At 38.3% G+C, this 20267-nt stretch overlaps 1 protein-coding gene across 2 annotated transcripts in view; it reads left to right on the forward strand.

Moving 5' to 3' along the window:
• Positions 1-20267, forward strand: part of LOC129358726 (cGMP-dependent 3',5'-cyclic phosphodiesterase) — a 167245-nt gene that overhangs the window by 138181 nt on the left and 8797 nt on the right. For both annotated transcript variants that reach the window (XM_055027836.1, XM_055027837.1), the window contains exons 5-19: positions 486-595; positions 1257-1312; positions 1495-1554; positions 2741-2897; positions 3510-3562; positions 6724-6798; positions 7388-7429; positions 8118-8186; positions 8277-8407; positions 12788-12899; positions 13709-13748; positions 14245-14308; positions 14562-14643; positions 17193-17367; positions 18386-18498. In XM_055027836.1, coding sequence (XP_054883811.1) covers positions 486-595; positions 1257-1312; positions 1495-1554; positions 2741-2897; positions 3510-3562; positions 6724-6798; positions 7388-7429; positions 8118-8186; positions 8277-8407; positions 12788-12899; positions 13709-13748; positions 14245-14308; positions 14562-14643; positions 17193-17367; positions 18386-18498 — 1339 coding nt within the window. The remainder of the gene's footprint in view (positions 1-485; positions 596-1256; positions 1313-1494; positions 1555-2740; positions 2898-3509; positions 3563-6723; positions 6799-7387; positions 7430-8117; positions 8187-8276; positions 8408-12787; positions 12900-13708; positions 13749-14244; positions 14309-14561; positions 14644-17192; positions 17368-18385; positions 18499-20267) is intronic.

Below are 20267 nucleotides of genomic sequence, written 5' to 3' on the forward strand. Positions count from 1 at the left end.
TGGGTGTGTATGTGTGATTCTGTCAGAGGGCTGATTATTATATGCTATACATAAATGTTGGCTTTACCTGTGTGTGCTTCAGTGATGCTGATTAGATTTCTTATGCTTTTTCTTCCCATAATTATCCAATTCTGAATGAGCTTGTTTAGTGCATCTGAGAAATTTAAAATGCTCATGTCATGTTCTGAATATATTGCACCTGGTTTCCCATCATCCCTGCTGTCCCCATGAAAACCTACAATATCCTCTCACAATGGATAATAGCTCTATTCACCACTGTTTTGACGAGTGTGAATTAACAAAACACATCTGCTTTATTAACGCTGGTGATTGTTTTTCCATCTGCAATGAATTTCTTCCAGAGAGACCTCGTCTTGAGGTTTTGTTTCCGCTGTGTCTGACAAAACGAAATTAATTTAGACCAATTTCATGCGTGTTATTGCATTGCTGGAACCTGACTCAGACCCTTTCTGTGTCTGTTGTAGGAGTGCTGTGGAGCAGCAGATGCGGTGCGAGTGTGCCGGTCTCCCTCCATCTGAACTGCCAGAGAAATACAGGCTCTTCCTCGCTGCACCGTTACCGGCACACAGGAGAGGTTCGGCTGAGTGTTTTATGTAGGGTCCAGACAGGGAAGCAAATGTGTAATTATGGGTCCTTCTCTGCGAGCCGAGAGCATGGAAATATAAAAACAACTAAAGGGAGGAGATGGAGAGAGAAGTAGTTAACAAGAGAAGATAATTACACTGAGAGAGGTATGCAGCTGGGTGAGCAACAAAATTATACAAAGGACCCTAACAGAAGCAATGAAAGGTTGTGATGAGGGAGAAAAAAAAGTGAGATGAGTGTGAACAGACTCCTTTCTGCTCGCCAAATGAAAGAATTCGGAGAACAACCTGAGGAATGTGTGGACGAAAAAAAAAATACATATGCAAAGTCGCTTTGTGTTGTGGGAATAAATGCATACCAATGAACGTGTAATAATTATGCAGGAAAGAGAGTTTGTGTGCTTGCTTGTTTTATTGTCTGGCGCAACAAGCAGCATCTCTTTGTCGCTGCTCAAATGAAAGGAATAAGCAGTCTCACTCAAGGACATCAGCTGTGTACTTTATATGTTTTTTTCTATCTCGTTCTTTTTTTGTTCGTCTTTACCATGAAACACAGAAAAAGAACAAACATGATTAACACCTGCAGTCATGAAAATTTATTTTATCCAGTTATTTTAAGCTTTATTTTATTTTTACTTCATTGTCTTTCAGCTCTTGTAATTCCCATCTCGGATCAGGATCACACCAAGGTCCTAGCCGTCTTACTGGTGAGGGAAAAAAAAAAAAAGAATCAAATGCTGCAGATTCAGCCTCTTCTTTGTGGAAAAGCAGATTGTTGGGAGCTCATTGAAGTTAACAGCTAAAATGAATTCTGAGACATCACAGCCCACACCATGACTTTGTGCTGCTCAGATCTCACTGGTTGTATGTATGTCTCTGTGTGCTGCAGGTGGGATGTGGCCCGCTATCAGATCAAGACGAGCTGCATCTGAATGTGCTGGGAAAACACGTAAGATCCCCTTTTCTCTCTGTTTCATGATCAAACATGAAATGAAAGAAAAAAACTTGGCAACATGAGCTGCAGTATGTTGCTGGAGGTGTTTTACTCAATAAGGTTTGACAAAAGTAGGTTCTGCAGAACAGTGCAACACAAGAAAATAATATAGCCTGCCAGCTCTCAAAGTGTTATATTTTTACCTGTGTTCATAAAAAAAAAACGTATTTCCTTCAGGTGGAGCCAGTCTGTTGTTAAATTATTTGTAAGCTTAGACTCACAGTGATACTGATAAACATAATTCCTTTTCTTTTTCATCTTTCAGCTAAAACCCTTCATGTTTGAGGTAGAAATTCCAAGTTATTTAGAGCTGCTCACATTTCATCCACATTGACAAATGAGCTTAAATCAGTCTGAAATTGTAACCCCAGCTTCCCTTCTCTTTCTGGAAGAGTGGCCCACAAGTTTTATTTCATCACAGATTAACACTTTGTTCCTCCTAGAAAAAGGTTTCTGTCTTTCAGCATTAGTCTTCAGTCCAGAAAACTGGATAATATTGTCACTTGAAGAACACAAGCAGAATTCACCTGAATTTACTGCAGCGCCTCCATTGTTATTTTATGCATTATGCATTCTTTAGAAGATTGCTAATTTAACATAGTATTACTTTAGAGGGATACACACCTGTACCACCAGGTTATTCCATTTTTTACATTTTGATTCTGAATTATTTCTATCCTGCAGGTAAAAATGCAGGATAGATGTTAGATTAAATGTAGCAAAAAATAATTAATTCCTAAGTTGGTATAATTTGAACTTAGAAGAAGTGATTGATTTTGCAGCTATGCCTCATCTTATTCAATCATGTGGCAACAGTAAATAAGAACCATGAATAAACTTTAACATGAATAAATGTCCTGCAGAATCAGACTTGGCCATCTGCTGCAGCCGACTTGAACTTGAAATGGCAGAAAGCAGACACAACAAAAGAAAAATAACATTTCTGATCCTTGACTATTTTTTATAGGCAAAGACAAACAACAAACCCCGTGGAGTCAGTGGCAGCAGTAGCGCAGTGACTGTCTTTATCTGGGAAAGAAGCATAATTAAACAGAAGCGCAGAGAGCTCAAAGTTAAATATCTATTTCAGCTGACTTTGCTGCTTGTCTTTGTTTGTGTTTGCTGCTTTATGGCCCTGCAGGCCTCGGTGGCATGTGTTCGCATCCAGGCTGTGCAGGCATCCTATCAGAGGCCCCCTCTGAGCCCGTCTCCACTGCAGTCCCACAATGCTCTGCTGCACCTCAATGTCTCAGAGCAGGACTACTGCGAGCTTGATCGCAACATTCTGCAGCTCTGTGGTACGCTCGCAGCACTCACACACATACACACTCATCAAACCACAAAAACTTACTGTTCCTGCTTTACTATACATCTATATACATACACAGCAGTCATGCAGTCACAGACTGAGTGCATTATTAGAGTTGGACCCAGTGGCATGGAGGCTCTGTCTTATTTAGATTCATATTCTGAAAGCAGAATGCTTTACCAAAACGTTGTTTAAATTCTGATGCATAATGGAGGTGGACTACCTCCTGTTGTTCCTGCACACATACATAAACATTGTTTACTCTCCAGTAATTGTCAATAAATATGAGTTGCCTTTTTTCTCCCCAGTTTCCCCTGCCTTTGCTTCACTTTTCCGGCTCTCTCTTCTACAGTCCAGGCAGCTCTCCATCTCTTGTCTTGTCTTTGTTATTAGTCTCCCTGTTAACCGGCTCCTTTCACCCTTCCTTGACCTCGCTGTCTGAGTGCACCTCTCTCTGGATTTCTCTCTGTCCCTTTGCATACATGATCTGAATTCCCTCTCTTTCCTGATGTCACTTTGCCCCTGCTCCTCCATAGGTTTTTTTTTCACTCTTGTCACTTTCTTTCTCTCTCTCTCTTTTTGTTCCCTTGTCCTCTTTTAGGTGAGCTCTATGACCTTGATGCCGCTTCTCTTCAGCTCAAAGTCATCAATTATGTAAGTAGCTGAGATCATTCCCCCCTCCCGCCGTCACAGACAAATGCACAGTAGATGCAAAAACATCTCCACTGCTGACTTCTTCCTCCCTTTCTGTTGCAAAATCTTTGTCACACCATTACTTCATCAATCTCCCCACAGAGCAGCCCCTCCACCCTTTTCACATATTTATATATACAGTCAGATAGACTCTGTAAAAAGAGAGGCAAGAAACAAATTGTAGATCAAATGCAGTGGAGAAGAAGTTGTGCTGTAGCGGCGAGGGAGGAACAGCATCACCAGAAATACAATTCAAATGTATGGAATTATTCACAGATGGGGAAACAGAAATAAAACCAGAGACAGGATGGCTATTTGAAGCTTATCCTGCACAAATCCTTAGTACATTACAGCACAAGATAGCCTCACTACTATATAGAGAGTAGGTTGTTCTTTATGTCTGTGTATTGTCCTACGGATGTACAGACAGCTGCTTTGTTGGGAAAACTTATTTTATACAATTTATAGCTTTTAAAACAAGGAAGCTTACTTACCAAAAGTGTTTAACAGCTTCCTGCACATTTATTGATGCCCCCAGTACAATTTTCTTTTTAAATTATCAGTTAATCTTTTATTGCAGCTGAATAAACAATTGAAAAAGATAAGTAATAACACTTATCTTCCTTATTTGTGTTTCTACTAATGATGTTTATAAAAAATTAATGTATTTGTAACTGCATTTTTGGTGTTGCAAAAGATTTGGTGTGCAAAAAAATACTTTGGATGATTTAACTATGAAGATATGCTGAGGCCTGTCCCTCTGATGTCCTCTTCCTACTAGGTAAAGAAAGTATGCAGTTTGAGTGAGGCAGCGCTGTATCGATCCGGTGATGAGTCACAAAATGGTGGCGAGGAAAAAGGCTGTTTGCCTAAATGTGCCCACATCTACATTCAGAGCAGTTATTGAAATTCTTAATAACGCCTGAGACAGAAAAGGGTCAGTGAGGATCCAGGTTTATTTTGTCACCACAAAAAATTAGGAGGGAAATAAGGAAGGAAGAAAAATCTTCAAAGAACACTGCAAGAGAACTGCACCATATTTTTCAGTTTGATATTATGCTGCTATTTCACTTGAACATAATTTTTATATTACGCTTTAGAGTTCTTCATAGGTTGTATGAATATTTTCTGTTCGGTTGGATGAACTTTATTTGTAAATCAAAGAGTAAAAAGGTCCTGTTCGTCCCTGGATTAGAAAGCAGCCAGTGAGAATCAATGAGAAAAATGGGATTAGATTTGTTTCTGTCAGACCTGCTGCTGCGTTTTTGGATCAGGTGGATCACTGATATTTTTGCATCCTAATAAATATGAATTACAGCAGGTTAGCCTTTAAAGTAGCAAAAACAAAATCCTTCTGCCTCTTCCCAAAACAGCAGGACTGTAATATGATAATGTGCTGTTGAACACAGGTAAGACCAGGTATTGTTTTGCACATGTATTAAATAGGAAATATCAAAATAAAAAATCATGGCTGTGTTATTGATGGCAAAAGCGAAACCATTACAAGTGTTTCTAAATGACTATACAACTTGTTTCTACTGCTATAGTTTTGTTGCCTTACTGGTTTATTTGGGCTGCAATGATAATTGTTTCCATACTATAGTCATTGTGGCTCCTTCTTGCACTCATACAGACTGAACTGAAGTTTGCTGCTTAACACAAACTGTCAGTTGAGAAAATTAATATGCATTGTGTTTTAAGCAATTTAAGTAACATAAGAGGTGATTTATCCACTTAACTGCTGAAGTCAAACACACCGTCCTGCACCTGTGCTTCTTTGAGACCAGCTGAGTGGTATTGAACTACTGGGCAGCGTCAGATCAGCCTGCATGCACTACATCTCCCCCCAACACCTCTAAACTCGTAATTCAGCTTTTTCCTTTGTATAAAGCAATAGACTGCGCATTTTAACAGAATGTGCGCTGCTGTTAAAATGTATTTCATTAAAGTAGTGATTCACTTGGCCTGTTTACTGCTGTAGAAATGAGGAAGGAGAAAAGGGAAGCAGGAGATTGTTGTTCCTGAAGAATCATCAGTTTTGTGCTGAAAGCTCCGAGTAGTTCTTATGGGATTAACAGCGTTTGTGAAAAATAAATAAATAAAGTTGAGGTGGAGGGGTTTATTACTGTGTGTGGGCGCAGCAACATGTTGTCTATTGATGTGCATGTTCCTGCTGAATGTGCACATGCATGTGTTCTTCCCATAGGGTGATGTGTGTGACTTGGGGGTGAGCTTGTTGGCAGTAGAGACTGCTTATTCCTGCCTTGTTCTCCATCCAGATATGTGGATTACAGGGAAGAATGGTGGGTGTGTGTGCGTAGGTACATGCGTGCGTGTGTGTGACAGTGTATTTCAGTCTATGAATGCGAATAGAGCATTTCTCTTCCCACGTAGCAGGAGGAAATTGGTTGAATTTCGGCAGGTAGAATAAAAGCCTCAGAAAGACTGGAGGCATGCATACCATATCATTTCCATGAGGGATTCATATGCCCTTTCTTTTATTTTTATCTGAGTTTTGTGTCCTAAAATAAAAGTATTTATTTAGCGGAAATTATATCATATTTTCTTATTTCTATTATTTTATGTTTAGATTAGATAATCCCTTCTACTCTAGTCTAGTCCTAGTCAAAGACCATGAGTTAAGGCAAGACTTTGCATACAGTAAATGAATGTTTTGTCCCAAATCTGACCAAAATAAAAATAAAAAAATCCTGTAAATATGGTCTGATACTGGACCGACAGTAAGTAAAAAAAAAAAAAAAAACAGCATAGTTTTGAGAGACCTTCAAAATGATTGAAAAAATATTGATCAAAATGTATTTAAAAGATTTGGAGAAAGCCTGACTGCTTGGAAGCAAAATGAACATAAGTAAAGGAGAAAAACATTTGCATAGGGAATAGGGATTTATTACATTTTCTTATCTGAAAAACATCAAATTACTTCATTGGTGCAGCAAAGCATTAAAGATCACATTAAAATATTGCCAAAGTGGAGCTCCAGGTAATATTGCTCTATGAATTCTAACCAAGACAGCTGGACTCGTCTGGCCTAATCTGGTTTTGTTGTTGTTTGTGATTGTGTACGCCCTTTGGGCTGATATTGTGTTTCTTTTCCTGTGCAGCTGCAGCAGCAGACCAAGTCTCAGTGTTGCTGTTTGTTGCTGGTGTCTGAGGACAACCACCAGCTATTCTGCCAGGTGACCACACTTGAACTATTGAAGCCAAATCTTTATTTACACAGAATGAAAGACACACAACCAATTTTTTTTATTCTAAATGGCTGACTTTAAGTCACACAAAGCTTTCCCTATATTAGGTCATTTTATTATTATCAATCTATTATCACATTTTTAACACTCCTTAAATGCAGAGGTTTGAAAAATTTCTATGTTCTTTGGTAAAGTTTTTATTTTAACTTTATGACTTCAATCAAATGTTTCCGGTGTTGTTTCACAAGGTCATAATCACTTACACCTTTTTAGCTTTTCCTATAAATTTTCTATGGGACTTTGATCAGGACTTTGTGATGGACACTTCAAAACATCAACTTTGTAATTTTGTGACTAATTTGGCAACATGATTAGGCCATTCGCTCTCAATCACACTGGTTTTCATTATATGTTTTTAAAATGCCTCATGGAAACAACATTCAAATGTTCAATCTTTTTTCTTCACACACTGAGACATACATAGATTATAGCCATCTACAATTTCTGCTGTGATTTGGAACTAAATTTAATCCTAACATTTAAATTGTTTGTAACTTTTGACCTTTGTTACATTTAGGTGGTTGGAGACAAAGTTCTGGAGGAGGAGATCAGCTTCCCGGTGAGACAATTATTTTCTTGTATTTGTAGATCCTTAATGTTCCCTCTGATACCATTTGCTTATTAATTAGTTGCCTATTTGTTTGATCATCCATATTTCAAATATTTCCCAATCAATCATCCCCTTCTTTTATTTGTTGGATCCTGTCATCTCCTGCTTTACTGAGCTGAGGTTTTCAGGGATGTTTGTTGCTAATAATAATAATAAGCTTAGAATACAAGTGCTGTAATCCTGCGTGTGTTTTTGACAGACACAAAAGAATAAAGCTTCCGCATGCAAAGGCTCCTAATCCTCTGTAGAGGTTTGTAATTAAGAAATTTGCGCAGGAGAAGTAATCGCTTCCTTCGAGTCGCTCCAGGTCTCCTGTCCATGCTTACACTGCAGCTGTAGCATTACTAACAGGCTCTTCATTACATGGTGAATACATGGTGTCCCCCAGGCCAAACGAAGTGTGAAACCTTGATGATAGCCGGGGTAAAAAGCTATGAGGAAAAAAAAGTCTTACTTATTTTTCTCTTACAATAAAATGTATTATTTATTATTTGTTTTTCATTTATTATTTGTTTTTCCCCAAAAAGAACCTCTGGGGACATTTTTTTCTAATATTTTTTGTCATGGTTTTGGTGTTTTTTCCCGCTCCCTTTTCCTTTGGTCGCTTTACCCCTGTCTTTCTCTCTCAACTGTCCAGCTGATGTTTGGACGCTTTGGTCAAGTCGTGGAGAAAAAAAAGTCTATTTCCCTCCAGGACATCAGTGCTGTAAGATTCAACCCGTCTTATCTATTGATCCATCAAACTAGCCTCCTTTCTGCCTGTCTGATGTTGTCTGTGTGCTTCTCATCCTCTCAGGAAGAACGCAGGCAGCTGTCCAGCATGCTGGGCTGTGAGATCTCCTCCATGCTTTGTGTCCCTGTTGTCAGCAGGGCCACCGGTCATGTGGTGGCGCTAGCCTGCGCTTTTAACAAGCAGGGTGGACAGAGGTGAGAGACTTCTCATTTTTCATGTTAGCCGTGTGTCCTTTTAAAGCTCAATAATTGGAGAATATTGTATCCCAACCTTGCATGACTTTATGCCAAAGTGCTTTAAGACTGCTGGTTCACAGTCTGCTATTTGTGACTGCTGACTCTTAGGAGAAGCAACAGTTTATGCAACAGTAATTTTGAAATGAGGTCTGATTAGATTACGTAGCTAATTTGCCTAGATTTGTTGAGTTTGCAGAGGATTCGACATCTTACTGGCAGCAGGATAGTCACAATTAAATGAAGTGGAGGAGCTATGGGAGAGGAAGAACGCATTGAGAAGGAAAACAAAATACCAGAGCAGGGCTCATCACCCAGGATGGCATAAAATTAGGACCAACACAAATTTCTTTTTTAAGCTATCTGTCAGTAGCACCAAAGCTAAGTTTCTTATTGCTTTTTTTGTTGCTCAGTCATTGCTATGTGAATGTTGTTTGCAGCTCCCTGGAATCTAAATGTACGAAGGATGAAGAAAGACCAATAATTAATTCAAATTAATGACTTTAATAATTCACTATATGCAAAAAATAATTAGTCCTTTGTAAGAATGTCAACATTAGTGAATAATATGTATTTGATGTCTGAAATGCTCAAGGGGAGGCCCAGAGCCATGTTGTTGCTATTTTCCACTGGAAGTTTAGGAAATGACAGCTCTAAAAACAGATATAACCTTTCATGCCTCCTATTAGATTAACACAGCATTCCTTTTAAAGCTACAAATTACACTAATTGGCAAGTTTTAGACTGCAGCAAAGATAAAGATGTGTGCACTGAAGCACCAGCTTTCTTCACAAGCTCAAAATATACAGAAATATCTCAATTTAATGATCTCCTGACTGCTTATATTATATGGAAATTATGGAAATGTTTATTTAGTTAATTGGAGTAGAACGTGTTTATTATGTCTTCATGAGTATTGCATCACAATGCAATTCGCTGAAATAGACAGTTCATGATTTGATTCGTTACACTATATCAGACATGAGATGTTTTCAACTTGCTGTGAGTCTGATGCTTGTCGAATGCAGATTTCCAATTATTCAGTAATAGTTTACTAATGAGCTTCTTTTGTTAAAAGATGTATTCATTTGTATTTGTCACTCACCAGCTCCCAGGTGCTTTAAATCTCCCTTCTATTTACCGTTCACATTTTGTCAAATTAAAATCACAACATTCCATTACATTTTATTAGCATTTTAATGTGATAAACCAACTCAAAGCAGTTTACCACTGTAAAGCAAGAGGAAATCTTGCATAAAAATGAAATATAAAATGTAATTTTTCCCCTTTCTTCTTCACAAAATTGCTCAATTTCAGTCAGAATGGACAGCACCTTTATATCTGTTTTTAATACTCTATTTCTTTTTTAAGCTATCTGTCAGTAGCACCAAAGCTAAGTTTCTTATTGCTTTTTTTACCTTCTCATTTGGATTTAGGTTGGGACTTTGACTAAGCCAATATAACACTTCCATATGCATTCAGCTGCAGCTCTGCTTACGGTTGTCCTGACAGAAGACAAACCCTTTACTCAGTTTTAACTGTTTGGTTGTCTTTGATTAGATTTCCTCCCATCTACTTGGTTCCCAATCAAGAAAAGCAATACCACATCATAATATAACTATATTCATGCGTTATCATTTGGATTGGGTGTTCAAGCTGATGTATTAATACACATAAAACTTTTTGTCATCACCACTCAGAGAAACGTACAGTTATAATCTTCACCACACAATATTTGGCATTTGGGTCAACATTTTGCTGTTTCCCTTTTCCAACATTCCTGAATCAAATGACAGTTGTGTTCGATGCAGTTATGTTCTACAGAGTCCTGTTAAAGACTTAATCAATTGATTTGGGTGTTTAGAACCAGGAACACGTCTAAATGTAACAGAACTCCAGCCCAAGATGGCTGGACTCCCACGCTTTCATAAAGGCCAGATTTGTGGAGTGCACAGCCGATAAATTTCATGAGAAATAGTTCTTCTTCTTGAGCCATGAAGGCTCTGAATTAAGGGCCACTTTCTGAAGACCTTGGCTGGTATTGTGTCTTTGTACCAGATTTTCAGAAAGTCACTCTCTAAAACTCTAAAACTAGATAGCCCTCAAAAACTGCTGAGAGAAACTATACTTTCATTCAAATCACAGAATAAAACCTCAGAAGGCTGCTGATTGAGTTCCATCAATATAGCTATTTTATATATATATATATATATATATATATATATATATATATATATATATATATATATATTTTTTTTTTTTTTTTTTTTTTTTTGCACGCTTCCCAAACTAAGCAGAGCTGTGCCTCATATTTTATTTAAAAGAAATCGGTGACAAGTGTTTAGACTGTTGGTTCGGTCCATCTTTGAAGGCTGTGAAGTTTTTCTCTGACTGTCAGGCCTCTGACACAACGTCCAGACTTAAAGTGCACCCTCGACTGCATACCGCTGCACTTTAAAACTCATGTCCACTCATCCTCCCTTTGTGTGTGTGAGCAGATGGGTGTGATGATGATGAGGATGATGGTGGTGTGATGATCTGGAGTCAGGTCATGAGTCTAACAGCAGCGGGTGGTTTGGCTGCCTGATTTGGCAGCAGCAGGTTTTGGCGTGTATCTTCTGTGTGTGTTTGTCTCTGTGCACTGCCAGGAGCAATGCCGTTATCTCCTGAATACAGAAGTCAGAAAAAAAGCTCTCTGGGTTTTTTTTTTTTATCACCATGGTTGTGTTTGTTAAAGTATGCAGAGGAGTTTATTGATATATTGTTTTTATTTTTTCACATACGCATGCACTCTCATGAGATGGATGAGAAGGGATCATGTCTGATCATTTCACTCAGTAGTGGCTGGCATCTCATTATCATGGTGAGAGCTGCAGGATCAGGGTTTCCACAGAGCAAATAATACAGTCAGTCTGGTCTTTGCTCCCAACGCAGTGAAACAGATGAACTTTGCCATCATTTTAAAGATTACATATGCAGAGTTTGTTTGTGTGCAAAGTAAAATATGGCTTCATATGTCCCCAGCAGCACAGCATGGCAGCAGTAATAGGTTCATGACTCATGTTTTACAACCAGAAAACTCCACAAACAGAGGAAACAGAAAAATGGCCTTGCTCAAAATACCAAAAATGATTTTGTTAGATCAACCTTAATGCAAGGAAGAGGGCCAACGCAGAGAACCTTTTGTTTTTCATATATTAGATGATATTTGTGTTTGGGATCCCAAAGCTGCTGCTTGTTAGGCTTGTTTCCAAGATATGGAAGAATTTCAAAATATATTTCTCTCCAACACAGCAGCCAGGTCTACTGCAGAGTTACAAAGCACTATTTCATAACCAAAATCTTCTATTTATTGTGTATTGTGTGCTTCTTCTGCAGTATACACGTATTTTACGGCTTTTAGAAACAGACTCCCACTGGCTACTTTTGAACCTGTGGGGATGGCGTCCAGATGATGTCATGACTGCAAATAACTAGCTGTTACCACAGAAAATGATCCTTCAGTCTCTTCGTAGCTCTGTATAACTCCTGGGTGTCAGTCGCAGAGATTTCCCAGATGCAGGCTCCTGTCTCCATTGACAGGATCTTTGTGTTTCTGATCTAGGACCAGGAAAGACCCTCGAGCCCATAACAACGTGCCACTGCTCTCTATAGGAAGTGACAGATAACTGCAGCCAATTATACAAACCATTAAGGTCATTGTTTTGGTGTTTAGAAAGATTCCCAACCTGCAGGAAAACTGGTTTCATTGTTTTTTTTTTCACACTTAAAACATTCTGTTATGACTTCGTTCTTTTATGTTGTCCATTTCTGCATCACTGTCTTAATTAGTTTCTGACTGATTGGAACAAAATGTCACCAAGCAGAAGCAGAAAATCATTTTTAGAGTTGTTCAGCAAAATTATCCAGGAGGGGAACATTTTTATCAGCTGTAAGTACTATATGTGCAATTTGGGCCTTTTTATTTCACAACAAATCTTGATTTGTCACCTAGGATATTTTGTTTCTTCTATGAGATGTTAATAAAACACAGAAGAGGTTCAGAAGCAATTTGCATTTCTCCGAAATGAGGTGCCGCGACCCGAAACACGACGAAGCAGAGACAAAGCAAGAATTAGTGCAGTGGATTAGAATTTATTGATTAGAACAAATTATTATCGCTCCCTGTGGGTAAATATAACATTTAGCATTTAAAACTATAGTAAAAATTATGTTTCTTTGAAATGTTCTAGAGCTAGAGAAAACACACTTGGAGACTTTTTACTGCAATATGAATAATACATAAAGGGGAGATTAAGTGTCGTATAAATCTCACTGTTTGACTTTGTTTGTGTTCTGCAGACATGCAGAGGCAGACGAACACGTCATCCAGCACTGTTTCTGCTACACCTCAACGGTCCTCACTTCCACTCTGGCCTTTCAGAAAGAACAGAAACTAAAAGTGGAATGCCAGGTATCGCACATTTCCCCTCTCACTCTACACACACTCAAACACACATATGCAGTTCACAAGTTTATTTGCCCTTATTGTTAATATGAAAGTCATAATAATTTGGTCTTTTAATGATTGATTTGAACTACCCGGTCTTTAAAGCGTGTGTTATTATACAACAAGTACATATAATGATTTTCACAAAGAAGATATGTGTGTTCAAACGTACTGTTGGTTTTCTCCAAACCAACCTAAATATGTTTATATATCCATTTGCCCCCACTAATAATAATTCTTAATGGATATTTGAACACTCATCGTATTAGAAATAATGAAGTTAATTTTAGAAGCTTAGTTTTACTCTGGCTTTTCGATTCCAAAGCCGGATTTGGTGTTTGGTGTTTGACATCATCGTCCTGCTAGAACACACACCTGCACCCCAGCTGCTACTTCCATCTGTTTGATTTGTGCTAAAAGGGGGAAAATTCAAAGTAGTCCTTCTTCACTATCCCTATTACTTTGCTCTGTGCACCAGTACCACTGGTAATAAAGCAAACCCCCAAAGCCTCCATGTTTGCCAGTTGATTTGGTTTGAAAGCTTCATCTTGACCAAACATTCGTCTTTCGGTGTGGCCAAATGTTTCGACCTTTGACTTGTCTCAAACTTGTGCACCCAATTCTCATTTTTAAAATCATTCAGATTGCATTTTCTATTATTGGTCAAGTTGTTCATAATTAGTATTGCATTCATATAATGATGAAAGAATGTGCTTTTCACTCCGAAGCTGTTTTTTGATGAGCTTGTCATTGTCCAACGTTTCCCTTTTTAGGCACTTCTGCAAGTAGCCAAGAATCTCTTCACACACTTGGGTATGTCTCTTTCCCCGTCTCTGTCTGATTGTCCAGTGAACAGACACTGTTGGAAGATCTGCTTTACTGGCAGATATTTAAATGCTCACCTTTTAAACCAAATGGTGCAGATAATTGAATGAGATATTACTGACCGTAAAGGTGATAATGTCCAGAATCATAATAATAAACTTAAAAGGGCATTAAAAATGATGGCTCTGCCATCCTCACACTCCCATTCTTATGAAACAGCCAGCAGCAACAGCAGAACATGTCATTGTTGATTTATCATGATTGCGAGAACAAAAATTGATCCAGTGTTAGAGCAAATTGCCACTCACTGGACTGAACCCATGATTACAAAAGCTCTTATCAGCTTGTGCTGTTGATCCTCAGGTACTCATGTTGTAATCTCTGTTTCTGTCTGCCTGGGCTCTATTGTACTGCTATAATTTTCTCTGTTTTCTGTTGGATTCCTCCCTTTCTCTCTCTCTTCCTCTTACCCTGATTCCTTCAGATGATGTGTCAGTGCTGCTGCAGGAAATAATTGTGGAGGCCAGGAACCTGAGCGATGCAGAGATGTAAGCCCTCTGATTTATCCTAACAAGGACGTTTTAATGTATGTTGGAAAGAGAGAGCATGCCTTTGTAGATTGAAAATCTCTTTATCTCAATTTGCAAAAGGCTATTTCTGCTATTTGTTCTCAACCAACTTGCCTGATTGGATTAAAGTTGCAAATTGACTTGAAGTAGAATGAGAAAAACCTCTGTAAAGTTTTCAGCTTTGCTCTGTTTTATGTCTCCTTTCTAATTTTGCCTCTCTCCACTTTCCTAGCTGTTCAGTGTTCCTGCTGGATCGAGTTAGCCATGAGCTCGTGGCGAAGGTGTTTGATGGAGGTGTTGTTAGTGAAGAAGAGGTAAAGCGCTCAAGAATAATATGTTCAGTGTAAAAACTAGGTATACATATTAAACTGCAAAATGATCTATCTTCAGATCAAATAAATATAACCTCAGAAGAGCAGAAATTATCCACTGTCACTACTATGTATAAAAAGAAGTTCATTAATGGCAATCAAATGCTCTGTTAATCATGCAGGATAAACACCTCTAAAAAGAAGAATGTTTTGACGCTTTAGAGGTGTGCGATACAAAACATCGACTCTTCAGGTCTCAGAGAACCAATTCTTCAGACTCAGAAATATTAGAGGGCAAAGTCCAAATATCTGGCCTTGACCATTCTGCAGCAACAAAGACTGCAGACTAGTGGAAAAGACAGTAACCAATCTTTGTAGGATCATCAAGTTTACCCAGAGGTCAGACAGTACAATGCTCAGAGAAATTTCAAAAGCAAAGGACTACCCCACAGTCCTTTGCTCTTATATTAGAGATCAAAGTTCATGACAGTTCAGTTAGAAAAAGGCTGAACCAGGAAGACTTGCTTAGTTGCAGACAGAAAGCCTCTTCTGTGTAGATAAAAAATTGTTCCAGGCCTTATGCTAAAGTCTCAAAAAGGTTCATTTGAAGGCATAAGAGCAAAGTGGACATATTTATCTACAATGCAAGTTGTCTAATGGGAACCAAATACGACATGTGTTCAATTAAGTTTTCTTTGGAGCTAACAGACCTGTGGAACTAGCAGCTACAGTCAACTCTGGCCTCAGCCTACACAAGTCTATTGGAGCTAAAAGTAGGAGCAATTGTTACAACTTCTGAGTTTGGCTGAAGTCTTGCTTTGCAACAGGCAATCGTGCCTAAGAGATGATCTGAAAAAGAAAGACTGAAAAAATTGTTGCAGAGCTCCAGTTCAGTCATAGAAGTCGAGTTAAATAAAGTACTGCTAAGTTACCCAAAAGCCTTCTTCTCACTCAATTGGAAATGGCCTACTGTTCTCCTCGACCTCCAAGACTTTTCAGCCAAATGTTGAAAACCTTTTTTCCAGCACAAAGCCATGGAGCTATTGAACTCTTAGTATTTAACAGTAAGATGTTTTGTTCTGCTTTCCAAACCAAATACTACCAGCCCAGGTATCCCATCTGTACTCGGATCTTTCCTTACAATAAATAGATTTTCCTAATAAATTATAGGAGGTTTCTGCACCTCCACCATCAGTTTCAGCCCTTCTGATGAGAAGAATTTTGTTAAGTACAGAATGCAGTGCACTGCGGAACAAATATTTTAGCATCTGTGCACCTATGTTTGTCTGCAGCATCGTGCACACAAAATCTAAGCTCATTTTTTGAATGAAGCTCTATCCAATCTTTATGTGCAACTTGCACAGGTGTGCACTTCTTTCCAGCTGGGACTCCTACTCTGTAGAAAGGGCAGCACCTATGAATCTTGATGTGCAAGGGGCCGAAGTTTGTGCAAGTGTGCAGATTATTATTTCTGCACCCAGTGTCACCTGCATCGCAGCTAACCAAAAGTGTTGGAATAAATTAGGCTACATTGGGCACTAACAGTCATATGTTGGTGTTATTTGGCTCACCGGTGGAGTACTTTGGAGTTAGGTCTGCGCACCCACTCTTTGTTCAAATAATCAAATGGCCAGTCTGACTAGGTACACACAGACCACATGTCATGGATGTGGTAAACACATCTGCTGCTTTCAGGCTTCCAAAAATACAACCCAGAAAAAAAAAAGTTTGACTGCCATCATGATAACAAAGTACCACAAATCTTTGGTGCAAGCTCAAAACAGTTCTCCTACATGCTATGAAACTGGTAAGTTGGGGTGATTTTCCTGCTAGAGCCTAACTCTACAACCTGCGAAACATTAAGGTATTCTACTCAGCAATATGTCATATTAGGTGCAATATGTCATTTAATACATCACATTAAATTAATACAAACTTTATACAGTAGTAAAGCATTTCCAGGAGTGACAGGATGATGCATGCAGCTACAGACCATGAGAGGTCACTGAATAGTTTAATGGGTATAAAATTAATGTGAATAATATATTACACCATGTTTTAACCCAGTTTAACATTAAATTAGGCAGTCGCTTTGGGAAGAATGATGATCTTACCCTCCAGTAAGGCTCCAGGGACTGTTATAGTGAATGCTAATGTGCAGTGAAGTTGTTGTGTGGGCACATGGTTGCCCAGCACCTTACAACATCCCTTTGATATCGAATGTACCTATAATTTGTCTCTTGTCTCATTGTGTGTACTCAACTTTTTTAAATGTGTTTTTTTTCCCCTTTTGTGACTTATCTAGCATCTTCCTTTTGGCCTCGTTGTCTCACAAGAATTCAGCAGTGTTTGTAGCATCAACTAAAAAGAAAGGGAGAAACTGGGGCATTTTTTGCATTTTTTAGAAAGTTGGCATGTGACAAACTTAGCCCACTAGTTGGGAGACTGAACTGCTTGTCAACTGCCTGCTAGCTGTCACAGATTGGATCTGCTATTTATATTAGGTAAATTTCTTTTGTAAGGAAAACAACTCTGTTTGTATCTGAATGCAGAATGAGTTTCGTATCCCAGCCGATCAAGGCATCGCAGGCCATGTTGCAACCACCGGTCAGATTTTAAACATTAAGGATGCCTACTCCCATCCTCTCTTCTACCGCGGCGTGGACGATAGCACCGGCTTCAGGACTCGCAACATTCTCTGCTTCCCCATCAAAGACGAAAACAACGGTAAGAGTGAAATAACACATTTCCATACATTACTGAAGGTAAAAAGGACATTATTCAGTAACACTGCAGCAGTAATATATTAATAGTGCTGGAAAAGAAGTGAAGCTGCCTTAAAATAAAGGAATTATTAAAAGAAAATAAAAATACTGGAACTAATAACTTAATAGGTATTTTAGCTACAAAGAAAGTCATGCATTTTGTTTGCAGAAAAATGATAAATAAGGGGAGGAAATGTGTGCAATATTGTTTTAGGTGGCTTTTTATGCACTGTAATTAGAAGAGGCCTTAATGGAGACATTTATGTGTTAATTTATATGTATATTACACATTTAGGCACTCCGGAGAGATAAGAACAAAACTCATTCTTCTTATTCAGTACTTTGTAGAGAAGCAGAGCCATATTTACTACTTTATGATGTCTTTTTAGCATTCAATCGTTTAAAGGTATTGATTAGTATTCCAAAAAGCAAATTTTGTGTTTTTCCTGCACTGTTAACTACCCTCTATTCCTCTTTTGTCTGAAAAAGTGAAACTACATTTTCACCCAGGTGATTGTTCAGAACAGCACAAAGAGCAGTTACATCACATCCTTGTGCCTAAATGTTAGAGTGCTTAAAGTGCACTTCAAACCCTCTTCACTGAGTTATTTCAGAAATCTTCGCTTCATGTTGATGGTGCTGCCTAAACTGTTTCTGGGCAGAGCAACTTTGCATTCAGTGCCGCTTGTCTCTATATGGAAAAGTGTCTTGAGCTCAGCTGGATGGTTTAAATTTGGATCTTTTTCTTTGCAATTAGGATCAACCACAGTGTGAAATTAATCTGAGTTAGCAGAGCTGCTCAACTCCACTTTTGTTCTGCTCTTCTAACTGTTGCTTTCTTTGCTCCATTATTTTTATTCATTCTTGTCTTCATATCTTCCCATTTTTGTTCATCATCTACGTTCTTTCTTACCTAATCTTTTCCTCCCACCTTCTCTCCTTTTTCTTTCCTCCTCTTTCTGAAATTCTCCGTCTCTCAGAGGTGATTGGTGTAGCGGAGTTGGTGAATAAAATGAACGGGCCATGGTTCAACCGCTTTGATGAAGATCTGGCCACAGCTTTCTCCATCTACTGTGGAATCAGCATTGCCCACGTAAGACTTTTCTCCCACTCACAGTCACCTTGAAATCTTTTTTTAGTCTTGCGAATGTCTTTGCGGTGGATAGACTAAAATGAATCTCTTCGAGAATTTTTTTTTAATATACAAAGTAAATCAATTCTTTCAGAAAGAAGTGGTAACATAGCAAAAATGTATTCAGCAGGACGAACAATGAGCAACAGCCCCATGACTAATTCATTCTGAGAAATGAAATATGTTGTTTTTCTGAACTTACAGTAGGTTAAGAAGTAGAAATGTACTGGTTATCCATTATTAGGAGTCGCGCTCCGCTTGCACTGGAGCTGTTGCTAATGTGGTCTGAAAGACTGAGCTTGCCTGTGAAAATGAGATCAGTTCAGCAGAAGCAAAGCGTTCATTCAGAGCGGAGGGAAGGAACGTCTTGCAGAAAATTCAAGGAGATCCTGTCTAGTGGTACTGACAGAGCTCTGCTGCACACTTAAAAACTGTTTGTACGACAGCTTCAAAGCTATCAACAAACACTCTGCTGGAGAGAAGGTTGAGCCTCCCAACAATGATGTTTATATCATTAATGATGTGTTGTGTGGCTCCACTAATACCCAAAACACTTTTATGTTAACATGGGATAAATCGTGTTTGGAGACTCTAATTTATAATCAGGAGAAAGATGCATTTTACTTTCCCTTTAAATATAAAAGAATGATGGACAGAAAGAAGAAATTAAAGATAGAAAGGAAAGATAGCAAGAGAAAAAAGGAAAGAAAGAAGGGTAGAACTAAAAAGACATAAGGAAGCGATTTACCTTTTGACTCAATTAGAAATCAGCAACCCTTTTAAAGAATTGTTGCTTAATTAGTTTTACCAACAACTTGCAGGGTGTTGTCAACTAGCACATGTTAGCTTGAAGATGGGCAGATTTAGCTCTGGTCAGCATTGCATCAGTACTGTTTGGCTGGCAGATGGCCAGACTCGGTGAAGCTGCGTCTCATGGACTCGCATCCAGCTTCGGCTATCAGCAATAATATTGAAGAACCTGTAATTACACATTTTCTTCTGCAGAATTCTGAATAAAACTAGAATCAAAATGTATTCATACAGTTGGGCAAATACAGTCACCTATATATTTTTGAATCTAGTATAAAAACAAGCTTTCTCTCTGCCAACGTGAGAAGCTGTGCACTTGTTTCTCCTTTAAGAAACAAATGTGCCACATGTTTCTCAAGTGGTTGAGCTTCCTCCATCTGCTCAGTTTTGTGACCAGATATTAGATTTTCACATGGTAAAACTCCTCTTCCTGTTGAAACCGAAAGTATGTTAATTCACTGCATTGTGGAATAAACAGTCCCTACACCAGTCTCCTGTAGTCAGTTCTTTATGTTAGGATGCCCAACATTAACAAAAGCAAAGGAAAATAAAGTGAATTTAAAAAATGATAATAAAAATAAAGGGAAACAGGAAGGAAGGAAGAAAGAAAGAAAGAAAGAAAGAAAGAAAGAAAGAAAGAAAGAAAGAAAGAAAGAAAGAAAGAAAGAAAGAAAGAAAGAAAATACTGGATCAAACACAAAGAACAAAACAGAAAGGAGAGAAAGAAATGTATCATTAGGATAAAAATAAGAGAAGACTACTACAGAAAAAAAAAAAGAAATGAGAAAGCAGAGTGGAGCTAGAAGGAAGAGAAAAAAATAGATCCTTACTACAATCAAATTACATCTCAGAAATATTTTATTCAACATTTCCGATTCACTGTTATTAATCAGCACTTGTAGAAAGTGACCTTTCAGTAA

This window comes from Poeciliopsis prolifica, unplaced genomic scaffold, assembly GCF_027474105.1.
Source record: "Poeciliopsis prolifica strain line A6 unplaced genomic scaffold, Auburn_PproV2 SCAFFOLD004, whole genome shotgun sequence".
NCBI classification, from domain to species: Eukaryota; Metazoa; Chordata; class Actinopteri; order Cyprinodontiformes; family Poeciliidae; genus Poeciliopsis; species Poeciliopsis prolifica.